At 32.0% G+C, this 18878-nt stretch overlaps 1 protein-coding gene across 1 annotated transcript; it reads left to right on the top strand.

Moving 5' to 3' along the window:
• Nucleotides 1-472: 472 nt before the first annotated feature.
• Nucleotides 473-997, top strand: LOC124365471. Its single transcript, XM_046821454.1, has one exon. It carries the CDS (start codon nucleotides 473-475, stop codon nucleotides 995-997), a length of 525 nt encoding a protein of 174 aa, XP_046677410.1.
• The last annotated feature ends 17881 nt before the right edge of the window (nucleotides 998-18878 follow it).

Below are 18878 nucleotides of genomic sequence, written 5' to 3'. Positions count from 1 at the left end.
GCAGATCAGTTAAGGTTGGCTAAATTGTGTAAACATCGATTGAAAGTAACTTTAAAACTTTTGGAAATTGATTCGTAGTAGGATAAACTTATTGCAAACATAAATAAATTTAATATAAAAGGTTTGATCTAAGTTGGTAAAATGCTTGATATTATTGACTGAGATTGAAGTTACAACATGTGATTGCATTAATATTTTATTAAAACATAAATAAATACCCTTAAGTTTTATGTAGAGAAATTTTTTATACTTTTGGAGTTGTTAAACGTAGTTATTGGGAATGAAATTTAATGCGCACCTTTTCTGATGGTTGTTTAAGTAGATGTTGTATGTGTTCGACAGATGTGTATGTTATTTATCTGACGGTGCTGAGATATCTCATGCAGAAAACTGCTGGTGAAACTATTTCCTACGCGTTTGTAGAAGGAAGGAGTAGTAGATTCTACAATAATTTTTCTGCTTTAGTCAAGATATGGCACTGAATGTTTCTGCACCTACTCAAAATTTAGTGTGTGAAAATAATACTAAAAATTTCACTGTTCCTGATTTTTTGATCTTGGCAAACTCGATAGGACCACGAACCAGGAAAAGACGGGTCCTGCTTGAGGTAGTTCACTCTGAACTGCTTTATGGAGCAGAAATATGGGCGGACGTCTTGAAGCAGAAAACATATCGGCGAAAGGTAGCAGCGGTGCAGCGGAGAGGCGCTCTCAGGGTTGCCTGCGCATACCGCACCGTCTCCGAAGCAGCAGTATTAGTAATTGCAGGAGCTGCGCCTATCGACTTATTGGCGTTTGAGAGAGCCAAGCTCTACAACGCTAAAGAAAATTGTGACAACTACACGGAGGCAAAAACAAGAATAAAAAACGAGACGCAACAAGAGTGGCAGAACCGATGGACGTCGGGGGATACAGGCAGATGGACGGAGCGCCTCATTCCGAACATCGATGTCTGGGTCTCTCGGAAGCACGGGGACACGGACTTCTTCCTGACCTAGTTATTGACGGGACACGGGCAGTTCAATGCTTATCTTTTCAAGATGGGCCTGCACACCACACCGACGTGCAAATACTGCCCTGACAAAATTGACAACGTCGAACACACATTCTTCGAGTGTGCTCGGTGGATTGACTGTAGAAGCACCACTGAAGAGGTCATAGGTACCAGGCTCTCCCCCTCAAGCCTGGTGGCCTATATGATCAAAAAAGAAGAAGATTGGTCAGCTGTTGAAGCTTACGCACAGCGCCTCCTGAAAGCTAAAATTGCAGAAAGGGACCAGTAACCTGGAGTAGGCGTTGCAAGACGCAGCACGGACTGGATTGATGTAATACTAACGCGGTTCCAATCCAGTCCCCCCCGTAGATGGTATTGTTTTTTTTAGTGGGTAGGTCTGCCAGTCTGGCAGGAATCCCACACTACCCCCACGTATATCTGCCGGAAGATGGACGGTGGAGTTTAGCGATGGTGGTGTCTTTGGAAGATCTTTTTTCAAACCTCAATAAAAAAAAAACAAAAACAAAAAAAAAACAAAAAAAAACAAAAAAACACACACAGACATATATATATATATATAGACTTGTATAAGTAATAAAACTGGGGCAAATTTGAGACTATTATGTAGGGCGACAGCGAGATAGCCTGAGGTTAAGGTTGTCCGTTACATGATAAATCGACACCTCTGGCGTAGTTGGCAGAGACCTCACATTACGTTATCTTACCAACATATTATATAGTACCCTTCTCTAAACTTGGAAGTATAGTCCCCGAGGTCTGTGATGGACATGAGCAAAAATCTTGTCTTAGTCTTCTTTTTGTATTTCCTCCAGGCTCAGATCTCGTGAGTTAGAAGAGCATGTACGAATTGTTCCGTCTATACGGCAAATATTACCAAAGATTCAACAAAATTCTTAAATCATATTTGAATATGTTATACTTATGTCTATAATGAATTATTATTCACTATGATAAACATGAATATTTGTTTGATATTGCCTTTTAGGGTTGATGTTCTAATGTGTATTACAAATAAGGGAGATAATTATCTGTTAACTTTTGAAATTAATTTAGAATAGAAAATTACCAATCTCTTGCTTGATACATTGGGATTGAGACATTCCTTCCAAGGCATGAGGATAGATTCCTTAACGCATCAAATGAAATCTTGTATTTTTTCGGTGTGAAGTGTGTGAGTGTGAAGGTGTCACTTAAAAGGAATTTCTTTGTTTATTATAGATGTAGCCTCGAAAAGTGTTTGGTATAAATATACAATAATACACGATTTAACACTTTTTTATAGGTTTTATTTTGTACAATGTACATTTTGAATTCAACGAATTCATCAACAGGTGCTTTTTGTAGGTTATGGGAAATGAAGTAAATAAATAATTAAAACCAAATCTTCATATGTTTTTAACTTGTTGGCTAAATTTGTATATTTAATTTCGTATGTATGAATTTATATTGTTTAAAAGTTAACTGTTATAATTAAATAATAATTTGTTAATTTTGTAGCAATATTTACCAAGATAGTCATTAAATGTACTCGTATATGATATATTTATCTTCTTATTTTCTTTCTTTGTATGGTTTTTACAGTCGTGGTGTGGATAATAAATCATTCATGCTTGAAAATTTTATGTCAAAAACTTTTTAAAATTTATTTTTCGTGTATAATTGAATATCCTAAGTTGTAATTTTAATGAAGTTTTTTATAAGCTAGCTACGATTCTTACCATATTTGGTAGCAAACCAAGACCTCATAGAAATAAATGAATTGCTATTTCATATGAATCTTAAAAATTATTAGGAGGAGGAGAATATTATTGTTAAATAGTAAAAAAATATACAAGAAATTTAATGTATTATAAGTAGTTACGCTAAATTAAGTTGCAAACTTTGGTCTCTTCTCTCGTATTATTGAATATTTTCTACTTAGGAAAACAAAAAGAGATTAAGTAAGTGGTAGAAGTGGACTCGGAGTTGGCGAAGTTGGTCTTTTTACAACTGCTGAGTCCAACTTTGGCCCTTCAGTTTTCTTCTCCGGAGAAGATATCTAAATACCCTTAAGGCTAAACACAATTAAGATAGTTTATATTTTGAAGTTCCATCTCCTTGTTTCTCATTCACGTGCTTGTAAAGAGAAAGAATTAAAAATATTAAACTATAACAAAAAGGACAAACGCCACCTTATTGTTAATATTATATATTTAAACAACGTGATTCTCAGTAGGTAACTGCAGAAAAGTATGTTGTTAATAGTGTGTGCACTCCATAGTATCGTAAAATAATATGAATTAACTCACTTATTATACACAAAATATATATTTTGAATTTATTATTTAGATATGTGACATGTAAATAGTACTTCGTAAAAATTAAATACTGTATCTTTGCTTCTGTTTGATGGAAAAACACTCAGAAATTTGAACATGACAACGTCTACTCTTATTAATTATCATAAGAAGCGACACAAAACAGGGTGTTCCATCATAAGCTGTTGAACAGGTCGCTTTCTGGTCATTACAAATTTATATTATTGCTATTACAAATAAAAATTCTTGTGAACGTTCATTTTTAGTTAAATGCATCATATATGTAATGAGATAAAAATTCTTTAATAAGTACGTTGCAGAGAAAATTAATATTAATATAAAACTTCTTGTTTAGTGATCGCTAAAACTCTTTCGAAGCCTTTTGAAATATGGGAAAAGCAACTAGATGAGATTGGTTTGAAGAGTTTCCAATCCAAGAGTAACCAATCTCATCTAGTTGCTCAGGTATATATGGAATCCGTCCTAGTAAATTGAGGGAATAAGGGAAGCATATATTGAGGTTGGCGTCAGTGATGCTAGGGCACTTTATCCTTTTTATTTTATAGCATAAAATAATATAATATGGATTTCGAATATGAACCTTCGTGGTTCTTCAGCCGCAAATTGTGATGTCGCATTGTACTATGAAGCCCTCTCATTATTTTGAGGAGACTGATTTTCGTTTGATGATCACAACTGATCTTACTTAAAGGGAGGTAAATTATTACTGCTTTGTTACATGCTGTCATGGATTAACGAGATAGTATAGAATGCAAATACTGGTACTTATTCATAATTTAATTGTATAGAATGAACTCAGAGATGATACGTTGATATTTTTCTTTATGTGACACCCCACTAGCAATCCTAGAACATGGTGTAGATCCATAAAAGTTGCAGACATGTAATTTTCTTCCAATGACCGCCACTTATCTCAAAAGTTTTACAAACATTTTGCTGCTCCTACTAAAATCCCAAGTGACCTCTATGTTTGAGGACATGTGAAATGCTTAACTGTCATCCCAGGATTCGGTAACGGTTTCGGACATTTCTCACATCATAAAACAAATCAAATTTAGAAAGGACAATAAAGTCAGTTATTTTTCTGGAACTACGACATAAAAGGCTAAAAGTAGATATTACAAATTGTGTGTAGAAGATGCTATAACGACTCTCAATATTGTAATATGAGTTTTCATATGAATTGTTAACTCTAGAGAGAATGCTATTCTCTAAAATAAACATCTTATGAACAAGAGACAAATTAAGTAATGTTATATTAAATATATGCTCTATTATTTTAGATATAATCAATTAGGTTATCACAGAAAGACTGAGCTTAAAACCTACTTGTTTACTTCAATCAAATAAGTTTAGAAATAAAAGACTTCCTCATATATAGTAAAAATAACAATCGTCTATAGCAAAAATTATGGATAAAAAAATTTACTTAATGGCCCCACCAAGATGTCTTTAGTACAATAACTATAAACAGTAAAAGTGTTATTAAATCTGCTGAAATTATATTCACGTACTGAGTAAACTCAGGCAGGCCAAATGCTTTCCCAACTGTTATATTATTTCTTGTGTTAATCGTGTTTAACCAAATTACATAATGTAAATAAATAAATAAATATATATATATATATGTGTGTGTGTGTGTGTGTGTGTGTGTGTGTGTGTGTGTGTGTGTGTGTGTGTGTGTGTGTGTGTGTGTGTGTGTGTGTGTGTGTGTGTGTATATGTATCGCACACTTTCTATTGTGATTTAACTTTCGGGATTCCTGTAATTTATAGTAGCAAGTTTGCTAACGCGCAAACACTATTATTGTAAGACAGAAACTAACAAACTTGTTACGAGCCCTAATTTGAAATTCAAGAGAATCCAAAAATAAAAAATTACAAAAAATGCAAACTGAATCACTGTGATTCTAGAATAATTTCATCTGTACTAAGTTCATACGGAATAAGATAAACCAAACAGGTCATATGTTTACAAATAAAGTATGGAAAACTGTGCGATTAATTTTTGGTAGTGATTCACATGTATATTGCAATCTAATTTATTAAATTATTACTACTATCATGAGTAATTATAATTATATTAGGATTATTAACTATTATCAAGTAAACATATACTAAACCAAATAATATAAGTGTGCCATTCTTAAACAACAATTTTAACCAAATTAGTTTAAATATATAAAGTAGAACAATACATTACCTAGTTTATGTGTAGTGTGTGTATTAGTGTGAGTGGGGCGACTTCCTGCCGCATTGGCCGCATCACCCTGTAACAATCAGAAAATACAGCATGTATTACTGTATCATGATAAACCATATAGTTCCCGATACCAATATAATTACAGAAATATACCTTCATTAAATAAATATTTTTAATATTAAGTTAACATACAAGGGACAAATATGTATACTTAAGTTTAAAATAAGCAGATAAATTTAGTTACCGTAATATGTTGTGTAGTGAAGAAAAATTTTTCGGTTATATGTAGTTCTAAACGCACGCATACTTTCACACTTTTCCATTCAATCATCATTCATACTTTGTGTGTTTTGCAACACACGTGGAGTAGTGTTATGTTGTTATGTCAAAGAGGAGACGTCAAACCAACGCAGGACCGAAGCCACCTGAAAATAATCAGAACAAAACTCTCGAATCACAAATATGACATCAATTAGTAGGCTGATTTATTTATAATACCTTTTAAAAGTCTTGAGATTTGACTAAAACTGTAGTTTCAGAATGATATTAAATTTACACCTGAATTGTCCCAAATACTTACTGTACTGTGTCATCTCGCATTGAGGATAAGTAATATAGCCTGCTGAAACATGATTTCATAATAATAATCAAAATATAATGAGTAAATTATTAAAATAATACTTATAACTCAGTAAAATAAGGCAAAATAAGGATGCGACCTCGGAATGAAAGATAATAAGCTAAAAATTTGCATACGTCTTTATTTTGATGGTATAAAACTTACCTCAAAAGTCTCATATAATCACGTGTACGCGTCTTTAGATATTTAAGGTCAAATTTCACGAAAATCAGTTTTTTGCAAATATCTCATTTCCCTTACGCTAAACGACTTTTGAAGGTGGTTAGAGAAATTGTAGAACGGAAAATTCTCTTCAACTTTTGTCTGAAGTAATTTTATGTACGTTCAACCCTTTTTGAGATACAGCGCAAAGAGTAGGGGACCGCTTACCTGTATATACGATAATGCGAGGTCAGCCAGTAGAATACAATAAATAAATGAGTTATATTGTTAATTATTCACTTACTACTATTATTATTACTTAATATTATTATTATTGTTAGCATTATTATCAATATTATTAAATATTTATTATTATTTAATATACCGAGACGAAACCACTACAACATGGATGGTGGTTTTCTCTTGCATCGCGTTGTATGGAATAAAGATGATACTATCTCTGATATTTTGAATAAATACGTCAAATATTTAAAACACATTATGGGTCAAGTATCGTTGTTGTATTTGATGGTTACTCAGACTACACTAAGAACATTAAAGCAATGGAACAATTAAGAAGAACTGCTGGTGTTTCAAAATCTTACGAACTCCGCTTTGATGAAACAATGGAGGTGCCAATCAGCCAAGAAAATTTTTTATCAAATTCATCTAATAAAAAAATATTTATAGACATGCTTATCAACAAATTAAAAACTTTTAATATCACTACAAAACAAGCCATAGATGATGCTGATGTTCTCATTGTAGAAACAGCTATTGCAGAGTCTGAACTTAAAAACAAAATTTCTGTCATTGTAGGCGAAGATATGTATTTGCTAGTTATCTTGATAGGACGTGCTCAATCACATCAACAAGAAATTTTTTTCAAAAAAATGGGTAAGGGTAATGTGGAGACAAAACTGTATTCATCGAAAAGTTTTGATAAATACACTCATTCTAAGAAACACATATTATTTTTAAACACGCATTTAGTGGATGTGATATGACTTCTGCGCTTTTATAGAAAAGGTAAAATATCGTTTTATTGAAATGTTCGAAAAACATCACGATTTAAATCAATCAGCTGAACTATTTAAACAAAGAAACTGCTCTGTACAAGAATTATTTAGAAATGGAGTACGTATTTTCTTAGCAACGTATAATGCTCCGAAATCAGACGACGATATAGACTCTTTTCGATACACCCAGTTTCATCAAATCAACAAGACTCAACAAACCAGTGCAGTTATCAAGTCTTCCTCCTTCAAGTATAGCAAGCTCGTCAGCATATCCTTCGTGTCTATTATCAGACCCAAATTTGGTTGGGAAATGCGTGTCTATTATCAGACCCAAATTTGGTTGGGAAATGATTGAGAACCCCAGGAATTCGGCTAGGTACTGCAAAATGAACTCCTGGAACCAATAACAACATTATTACCACCAGCACCAGAAGAACTGCTGAATACAATATTTTGAAATTGCAAGAAAGGTTGTGGTTCTAATTGCGGATGCAGGAAATCAGGATGCACTTTAATTTGTGGGCAGTGTAATGGACAATCATGCCTCAACGCTTCATGAACTTCAGATGGTTTTCAATGAAGAAAGTGAATATGCACCTGATATCTTGAATCTTTCTATTCTGTTAAATTTAGTAAACGAGAATGATGATAATGAATCCAATATTGAACAGCCAGAGGAAGAAGAAGAAGAAGACGATGAGCAAGAAGAAAATTAAAACAAAAATATTAATCATTAATAATGAATACAAATATTTTATATTTGTAATTTTAATAAATTGATTATTGGATCAATAAATAAATATATAATTAAACTTCATTTGAAATATTTCTTTTAATATTGTAATGTTTGGTAAAAATAAAATAAGTATTATTAGAGAATATATAATTTATAATTAATATCTATAAATATGGTATATTAAATAATAATAAATATTTAATAATAATGATAATAATGCTATCAATAATAATAGTAGTAAGTGAATAATTAACAATATAACTCATTTATTTATTGTATTCTACTGCTGACCTCGCATTAATCGTATATACAGGTAAGCGGTCCCCTACTCTCTTTGCGCTGTAACTCAAAAAGGGTTGAACGTACATAAAAATTACTTCAGACAAAAGTTGAAGAGAATTTTCCGTTCTACAATTTCTCTAACCACCTTCAAAGTCGTTTAGCGTAAGGGAAATGAGATATTTGCAAAAAAACTGATTTTCGTGAAATTTGACCTTAAATATCTAAAGACGCGTACACGTGATTATATGAGACTTTTGAGGTATGTTTTATACCATCAAAATAAAGACGTATACAAATTTTTAGCTTATTATCTTTCATTCCGAGGTTGCATCCTTATTTTACCGGACTATTAGCATAGATAATAATGTAGTAGTGTAAATACAGACAGAAAATATGTAATAAAGAAAATGTATATGAGATCCATTAAAATGTAACTTTAAGAAGTTCTATTAACCAAACTTGGCAGGGATTGGAACTGCCTGTGCTTAAAACAGATGCCTTGCATTCACCACTTTTACTAGAACCAAGAGCAATGGCTGCAATGACGCTGTTATAAGCACCCAGGTTAGAGCATTCCATGGTAATAGGGCCAGTCCTTGGGCAGGTCGTCACTCTTTTACGATGTAATACTCCCCTCCCTTATTAGATTGGTTAATTTATATTATGTAGGTTACGCCGTGTGTGCTGCAATCTACCGCTGATAATATGCACTTCCTCAAGAAGAGAATAATGTAGATCCATAAATTCTCACTGAGACTAATTGAACTTTACAGTATAATTACTTGGTTATAGTGTTTATTGTTTCAGATTACATAATGTTTAAATATTATTGTAGTACGTGTAGATCTAAACAAGAAAAGAGCATTTTATGTAACAAAGAGGTTAGAGCATTACATATTACTTAGGCTAGTCCTTGAGCAGGTAGTCGCCATTCTAACATGTAATACCCCCTCATAAAAAGGTTAAATACGACTAAATATTGGAATAGTTATGAATTTCGTTTCTATGTATATGAGATAGAACTTCCCGATGTATATAGAAAAAAAGTCAAATAAATGTATTAAAGTTTTAATTTAAGAATTTAAAACAACCAACCTTGGCAGGGATTGGGACTGCCTGTGCTTAAAACAGTAGCCGTGCATTCATCACTGTTACTAGAAAGAACAGAAATGGCTGCAGTGAAACTGCTATGCGCACCCAGGTTAGAGCATTACATATTTAATTGGGCTAGTCCTTGAGCAGGTAGTCGCCATTCTAACATGTAATACCCCCCTCCCTTATTAGATTGGTTAATAATTATTGATATATGTAGGTTACGCCGCGTGTGCTGCAATCTACCGCTGATAATATGCACTTCCTCAACAAGAGAATAATGTAGATCCGTAAATTCTCACTGAGACTAGTTGAACTTTACAGTATAATTACTTGGTTATAGCGTTTATTGTTTCAGATTACATAATGTTTAAATATTATTGTAGTCCGTGTAGATTTAAACAAGAAAAGAGCATTTTATGTAACAAAGAGGTTGATATTTAAAGGCAATTTATTCTATTCTCAGTTGCAATTTAAGTAATATTAATATAGTGCCAACCCCATATATAATGTGGTTACGTCTGACGAAGGATTTTGATCCAATTCCACCCAGTCTTTCAAGTGCACAGTGTGCTGACTTGAGAGACGTATCAATATTATTATAGATACTTTTGTTTTAATATTTGGATCTGATATGATAAGAATTCCATATCAATGATAAGAATAAGATTAAAACGATAAGACTGGTGCTAAACATTGAACTACAACGGACAAGTTTACAACGATTACAAACGACTCGATATTAAAACCATTGTGAATGTCGTTTCTGTAGAAACTTTGTAACAATGAAATTCATAGATTTATGAACCTCATGGAATCTTTTTATTTATTAAATACACTTAATAATATCCTGTTAATAATTTCCGTCCTGTTCTCACTGATAATGTGCTGGAAGTTAGCCACGACCACAGGTAGCGGAGACTACTACCATTACCAACGTCCTGGTGACGTCAAAGGAGACAACACGAGGACCAACTCGTAATTGAATATTTATTTGAGTCCCAGCAGTGGAAAACGAATTTAAATGGGCTGATATCACAGGAGATTTGGAAACTAAACCGGTAAATGTACCAAACCTTGTCAGTACGCCATCAAAGTCTTGGGAAAAAGCCGGGGATCACTATTAGCGGCTGGTGATCTCGCACCAATGTAATTCGACCGTTTCTTTTACAAGGAAAGATTGAAGAACAAACTTTCCGTAGAGACCCTAGAGCAAATGTACATTTATCCCAAATCTCTGCTATATAGGAGAAGGTTGATGAAAGAAATTTGAGCGCTCGCAGTAAATAACACATGCATTCTTCCTGTGGTTTGGTGACGTTGAATATATATTTCTGACTCAGACTACCCTTAATTTGGAGTTTAATGATAGCTAAAGTAGCCAAAACCCATTGTTGATTAGCAAACTTCTGTTCCACTATGATCTACTAGTGGATGAAACTCTTTGGTTGACAAAAAATCTGGCTTTTGTCAAGTTGCATGAGATAATGTTAACGCTGTAACTTTTGTATATTTTGATTTAATCCAAATAAGAAAGGACTAACAATAATGCTTTAAAACATAAACATTTAGTACAGCTCTTACAACATTGTCTAGTTGAATGGGATAATAAAGTTACAACGCAGGGTGACGCATGTAAAAGCTTATAAATTACACAATCAATCAGAGTTTACTGGTTGACCTGGAAGAAATCGATTGTCAACCACGCTACTCTTAGAGGAATCAAAACTACACAGCATCGAAAGGGATAGAAAATATAATACTGGAATCTTTCCTTAAAACATTTCCGGGCTTTTTATACTTAATACTGACATTTAGGTAATATTTTAATCACTGTCAGGCAATTAAAAGGGAGAGAAATCGTTAGTTAAAATGTCTACACATAGTTACAAATATAGTTTCTTGTCTCGGGGTCAGTTTTAGTGTGTAAAGCTTATGAAATCTAATTTTAGAAAAACAATAATTATTTATTTCATATTTTAACTATATTGATACTTTCCTATGTCGACCATTACCACAACTCCCAAAACAATTTCTTTTCTAAGATAAAATTTCCCAAAAAATTTAAGAACCAGGTTGAGTACTTGAACTATTAAAATTGGTTCTGGAATACTGAATGTACACCTCTTATAACAAGAAAAATGAAAAAATATTTTTCAAAGTAAATATAAGAGAGAAATTTTATAATAGGTTCTGGCAACAAGCAATGGTGGCGCCAATTTAACAGTAAAATGTGTTTATTATTACACTTGTAAACTCGCAAGTATTTCTTTTTGTTTGTTGTGTCTACTATCCTATACACACTTTCTTGCAGTATAAAAAGCCAAAATTAAGTACGTCTGAGGAAATAGACTTAAATTTTGATTGTGATCAGTGAAAAACAATTGCGTGTATAACTTCATTGAAGAGTGATATGTTGAGTTTTTAATTTATGCAAATATTTAATCAAATGTACTGCCTCAGCGGTAGTGATAATAACGGACATGCATGTTGTGTAGTGGCCGGGGTCCATACAGTAATTACATACAGCTAAATACAGTAAAATAAGTAGGTTATAGTACTTCTGCTGTTCTACAGGTAAATAAGTCAAAGTCATGAGTTTCTACAGTATAAACTCAAGGATTAATTGTTTAACACCAAAATTCAGACAACAAATACAGCCATACATACAAGACAACATCTACGTGAATTTTATTCACTGAATAATGTGATGTTTTGACTTACCCATTTGCAAAATATTCCAACCAAAGCGACACAGGTTCAGCCGTGGTGTTCGGCTCATAATTCAGAAGAACTCTGCTAACTTTGTACGTTTCAACTTGAATGAAAATTACTCACGATGCCTCTAAACCAAAAATTTTTCAAAGATATTAGGTTTTAAAATTTTGTTTTCATGGTAACGAGGAATAATTATTGTTGGTTAATAATATACTATTCGTATGGCGTAAGTTAATTATAGAATTTACAACGACAACATTCTAAACATTTACACCAAAAAAACTTATTTCTCTAGTTTTGTATAGATTTTTACAACAGAATAAGTATATAAAACTATTACAGAAAGTTGTATTAAACAAATAGGTAATGCCAGTCGTATGCTGGAGTAAAATTAAATAAATAGTTTCATTAATTAGACCATGTTTGTTTTAGTTTTTGCAGATGAACTATAATTTGATCCAACACAGAAAATAGTTATTTTCAAAATGGTAGTGTGGCCAATCTAAGCGATATACCAACCTGTACAAGCTGGGATTATTGACAAAATTCACCCTTTTTGGCTCTAATTTCTAACATAATTTGTATATATTAAAATAGTACGTTCCTAACACATTAAAACATAACAAACAAATGTGTAATCGTTAAGCTAAGCAACATGCTTGCTCAAAAAACTTGCTGGTTGCATGTAACTCTCGTTTATTATTGGTAAAATATTTAAACAATCTGCCGGAAAATATTTCTTGAAGTAAATTTCCATTGGATCTATTATAATGTTACATATTAAATAACCAATTTAAACAGAAATTCGGACTGCCTGTGGTTAAAATAGTTGCCGTTCATCACCACTGATACTATAACCAACAGCAATAGCTGCAATGACACTGTTATGCGCACTCAGGTTGGGGCATTATATGTGCTCTGGCCAGTATTTTCAGGTCGTATATCCCTTATTAGGTTGGAGGATTGGGATATCTCGGTATACGTTACCTGTGCTGCAACCTACCGCAGACAATATGTATGAGAATAACGCAGATCCATGAATTCTCACTGAGACTTATTGCAATTGGAAGTGTAAATACTATATAACTGCGTTTTGGGTTTTCAGATTATATATTTATTAATTATCATTATCACACATGATCTTTAAAATTTTTATGATAATTCCTCTCTACATAAACGACATTAAGTTATATGATTATGCATATTCAACCATGGAATTTAGTTGAGCGCCATTAGAGTTTATGAATGAATTACCGTGAAATAAGTAGCCTGAAAAATTTCGTTTATGTTTTCTGAGGTGATATTAAGTTTAATTTTCTGCATAATCAATCTATATGACCGCATGACGATCGTAAAATATATATGATATATGATTAAAACTTAGCGAAGCCTATAACAACAACACGTGGATTAGCTTACTCTTACCTTGCATGTATAAAACAACAAATGAAATGGATATGGTCCATGTAAAAACACGTGAATAGCGAAACATGTAAATTTAGGAATGTTTTATGAGAATACACAAGCAACCATGCTCGACTAACTTATCTCGTAGTTGTGTTCATAGATTATAATAATTCTGATGTAATATATACAAATAAGTAAGTTATGTTTCAAGTGGTATATATGCTGAATTTTAGAATTGAAAGGAAAGGGTAAATTTCAGTCAATTTCTACCGGAAAACAATTAAAACCATCGGCAAGGTATTCTGAAAATCATAAAAAATTCTACAGAGTTTGACGTTAATATGGATCGATAAAATACCAACATATCGTGACCTGATGAAAACTGCAGTAAATTATAATTTTAAGAAAAAAGAGCAAGCTCATTAATTATGTTAAAGACAAATATACCAGTTGGATTTTAAGAAAATTGAATAATTTCCAAGCGTTGCTGGATATTCAATTTTTCGTCAATACTATTTACTTATTTTATGTCAGCTGTGCCACAGATTTAATTGAAACATTTTACACCAGCTGGCTTTATGCTATGTGTTATGTTTATATAAAATTTTCTTATTAATAACGTGTTTCTAACATAATAATTTTGTTATTTCTTGCAAATCAAGAAACAGTGTATAAAAATTTTGCAGTAACCTACCTGTATTTCAAAGAAGTATATCATTCAGTCTGCTCTAGGTTGAATCATTGTTTTATTTAACAAAGCATACAGGCGTCTACTGTATAAAAACCAATTTTTAAATTTTTTACTTGTTATCGTAGTGGCTCGATAACGTGGACTTATCTGTGCATTGCTGTTTCCCATTGAGAGGTTACAACAGTTCAAAAGATAGTGAAAGTTAACCCCACTCGTCAACTGAAATATGAAATTCTCACTAAATCTTCAAATCCGAGTGTCCGCAATAAGAACCTGAAGGTCCTCTTGGTACCTCTCCAAATGGTAAATCAAAATATGTTATTTGTTTTCCTCGATTGTAGCCCTTGTTGTGTATATATAATTTTATGTTTATTATATTTAAAATTAGCAAAATTTACAGAAAATATCATTAGTCTACAAAATAATAAAACAAATTACCTGTTGGTTTTTATAAAATATTTATAAATTCGATATTTGTATCAGATACAATGTACATTGACACTTATAACATTTATAATTTCAGAAGTTTCCAAAGTGGTTTCATTACCAAACTGATAACATGCGATCATACATTTTTAAATCTTTAGTGTTTCATCTAAAGTGATAACCATGTATGTAGACTTGTTATGAGGGTATTAATTTACCTCATACCTCATTAAGTTAGGGCGAGGCAAGGTTTCCGGTTGGAAGTGGCACTACTTTTTTTTAGATATTTTCAGAATAATTTGCCTGTAGTTCTGTTAAAAATTAAATCTGTTATGCGTGAGAATGGGGTATATGTGTAATTTACTTTAACGCGAGTAAGACCTCACCACAAAAATATAATAAATTACCTTAAAGTCGAAAAGACTGATTCATAACTTCATGCACGGCTAATATAAGTGATGAATAAAACGCGTTTCATTCTTTAGCAAAATTAAACAAAGATATTTATAATGTTATTGCAGTCAAGTCAGACAATCATCAATATTGTTCTTTAGAACTCGTAATAGAATATGTATAAAAAGAAAGGAAAAAATGCACTACAAGGAAGTAATGTTAAGAGAAACTAAATGACTTAGATCTCATAACAACCCAACTCTATAATCACAGATTACTATAGGAAATAACAACTAATTGCAAGTAATGCGCTTTGCAGATTTGTGTGGTTATACCATTGCATCCATAGTAATATCATTAGGAATTTATAATTAATTGAATAGTGACAGAGAATCAGTTGATTTCTCCCTGCAAACTAACTGTTGGTGACATTTTAGCTAGGCTTAATATATCATATGTCTCTACATCGAGCACAGCAGCCAGAGGTTATCATTAAGTTATCAATTGTTTACATTAGTGTTCACGTTCAAGTAGAGAAACTATTCGATCCAACCAACTAAGATCTTCTGTAAGATTCTAAAAAACGACTTTGTGATTTGTTCTCTAATTTTAACTGAGTAAAATGCCTGATTACCAAACGAATTATTAAGTGAGATTATATTTAGATGATCCCGTACGTTTGAAATAAATTACATTCAAATAATGAAACAATTTATAATTACCAATGATTTTAATACAGCCTCACAAAAGTTCCTCTAACCAACAAACGTTTCGATTTATAATGTTGTTCGGTTCAAAAGTTGTGTTGCTTTTTATCGCATCTGAAGTAATGCGTTGTGTGTAGAACCAACTGGATCTTCTCACTACAAATATTTATAAAAAAACTAAACTTGTAATTTATGTGAGAACTATTTCATTACCTCAAAAAATATTAATTAAATTTAAATAAAACAATTAATTGGGCAAGTTCAAAAACAGTGAAATCCTCTGTTATATTTTAAATAAATAATCAAACTCATAATCCCTAATAAGTTAATTTTATTTCAAGTCCGGTCACTTAAGGAAACATTATTAGCTTAGAATATTAAGCTGTTACTTCGGTAGGTAAATAAATAATTTGTGAAACATCTGCTGTTTGGTTCCGATTTTGCTTTGGTCGGCAGCATCCTTAATTTTTTGTATGTTGACATTGTGTCTGCACATCACTTCAAAAGAAAATTACTGTGAAAAAAAAGAACAAGTAAGAATAAGTAGACGAAGCCTGAAAGATACGCAGAGAAAAGTCTACAACATAAAACACGTTACATTAAAAGACCAACCGTCAGACACAGAAATAAGTGTCAAATCACCGCCAGGTAGTATTATAAACGTAAAAATATCGGGATCACGAAGGAAATGTATGTGAGATCTATTAAAATGTTACTTTCAAAATATTTAATGACCAACCTTGGCAGGGATTGGGACCACCTGTGCTTAAAAAAGTACCCGTGAATTCATCACTGTTACTAGAACCAACAGCAATGGCTGCAGTGACGCTGTTATGCGCACCCAGGTTAGAGCATTACATGGTACTAGGGTCTGTCCTTGGGCAGGTCGTAGCCCTTCCACAATGTAATACTCCCCTCCCTTATTAGGTTAGTTAATTGAGATATATATATAGTTTAAATCATGCGTGCCGCTATCTAACGCAGACAATAAGCATGTACGCTACAAGAAATAATGTACATCCGTAAATTTTCACTCAGATGTTTTGAATTGTACAGTATAAATATTTGATAAGGGCGACTAAGTGTTTCGGAATATATATTTTTTTTAAATTATTACTTAAGTCCTACTAGATTTAAACAAGAAAAGAATATTTATATTTGGCAACTCGGTTGATATTAAAAGTAAATTTACTCTATTCTCGTTTGAGATTTATATAATATAAATAAAGAGGTTACGTCATTTGTTTTTTGATTTGATATCGTTTTCCGCCACCTCTCTCGCTAGTCATTTAAGTGCACTATGTCCTCCCCAATTTGCCTCTTTAATACGCGTTTCCTTAGATTTTTATACTCGCAATGTTTTTCTTTTCCTTTGTGTGTGTTTACGTTACTACAAACACTATGGCTCCGTGAAAAAACCAACATTATAATTACTTCTGACGAAATACATTTTAATTTTGAATCGTAAACAATGCACTTAAATCGCGTGTATAACTTTATAGACTGGTGTCAAGAGCGATTAGTTATATTTTTAATTTATGAATCTATTTAATCAACTGTACTGTTTCAAAGGTTGTGATGATAACTAAAACGTATGTAGTGTAGTGGATGGAGCCCATATAGTAATTACCTATAGCTAAATATACGGTAAAATAAATAAGTTATTGTAATTCTGCTGTCCTACAGGTAATAAGTCAAATTCTTGAGTTAGCTACAATTTAAACTCAAGACCTATTTGTTTAACATCAGTATTCAGAGAGCATCTACTACAGCCATACATACAACACTACATCTAAGTTATATTCAATGAAAAATGTGATGTTTTGACTTATCTATTTTCAGAAATTTCCCACCAAAGCGACAGAGGTTCAGCCGTGGTGTCAGGGTCACAGCTCGGAAGAAGACTTAACATTAACGCTGCTAACATTGCCCGTATTAAGTAAAAAACTAATTATTAGGATTCCACTCTACTGAACAATTTTTCGAAAGTATTATATTTTAAAATTGTGTTTTCATGGTAACTAGGAAGAATTATTGTTAATTAAGAAATGGACTAATCCTGCAGCTAAATATATAGTTGTATAAATACTAAGAAAGAGAGATAGAGTAGATCTTTGCACTAGGATATGAAACGTTCAATGTGTACTTACGTAATGCTATGGTTTGTAAATAAAATAATATCAGTTCCTTGTGTTTAGGCCATCAAAAATATCCATGTTTTTGTTTTGGAAACTTTTTACTCAAAATCCGTGTTAATGCGCTGTTTTCCAATAAATATTTTGAGAGAAGAAGCAGGATTGCATTAAAACACATTCTGAATATATGTTTTTGATTGTTTAATCCAGCTGAATAGGTTCGTTATAGATAAGGTACTTTGAATAAATGTAGTTTGAACGTAAAGGCGAATTATATAATATGCATTTGAAAGACAAAGTTTTATTTTGCTTAGTGCAAATAAGAAAATATAATTAGATTTATCTTACCAGAGAAAAGATTTTCATTTCAAATTCTTGTCGTATGTTAGTTTCTTGTAAAACATCACTACAAAACGACTGCAATTTAGTTAGTTAGCTATTTAAAAAGTAATCTTACAAGCTTCTGTTCTATTAACTTTGGTAAAGTGTATTTCGAATTTAATTTTTCATTATTAAATAATGTCGTCTTTATCTTCATAAAATCGAGTTCAAAATGTATCAAAAAAGTTTAATCGCATCATATAAATTAAGTACTATATCATACAAATTGTAAAAACTGTAATGAATTGTAACACTTTTCGTCTAATTTTAAATAAAAATTAATTTATCTAACAAGGATAGTCATATTTTTATATCTCTATACAAATACTCTGAAAATTTTATTGAAAAATAGAAAATGAGATTATAAGTTCACTATTTAGTTGTCATTTATTAAGGGGGACAATTATATAAGGTCTATTAATTATAGACACATCTCTCTCCAAAGATATTTTTTTAATTGTGTTATACAGCGTTAGTTTTTAATCTCGTGTGTAGAGAAGTCCTCTGAGTATTCATAATTGTTAGTTTTAATATATCTTGTACATACAACCTTAAAGGAATAAATAATGGGATTAT

The sequence above is a fragment of the Homalodisca vitripennis genome, chromosome 6 (assembly GCF_021130785.1).
Source record: "Homalodisca vitripennis isolate AUS2020 chromosome 6, UT_GWSS_2.1, whole genome shotgun sequence".
Lineage (NCBI taxonomy): Eukaryota > Metazoa > Arthropoda > Insecta > Hemiptera > Cicadellidae > Homalodisca > Homalodisca vitripennis.
Note: the sequence above shows the minus strand (reverse complement) of the source record. Positions and strands in the feature narration are given on the sequence as shown.

Excerpts from the sequence above, each read along its gene's own strand:
- LOC124365471 (XM_046821454.1), top strand. The coding sequence starts at position 473 with ATGGCACTGAATGTTTCTGCACCTACTCAAAATTTAGTGTGTGAAAAT.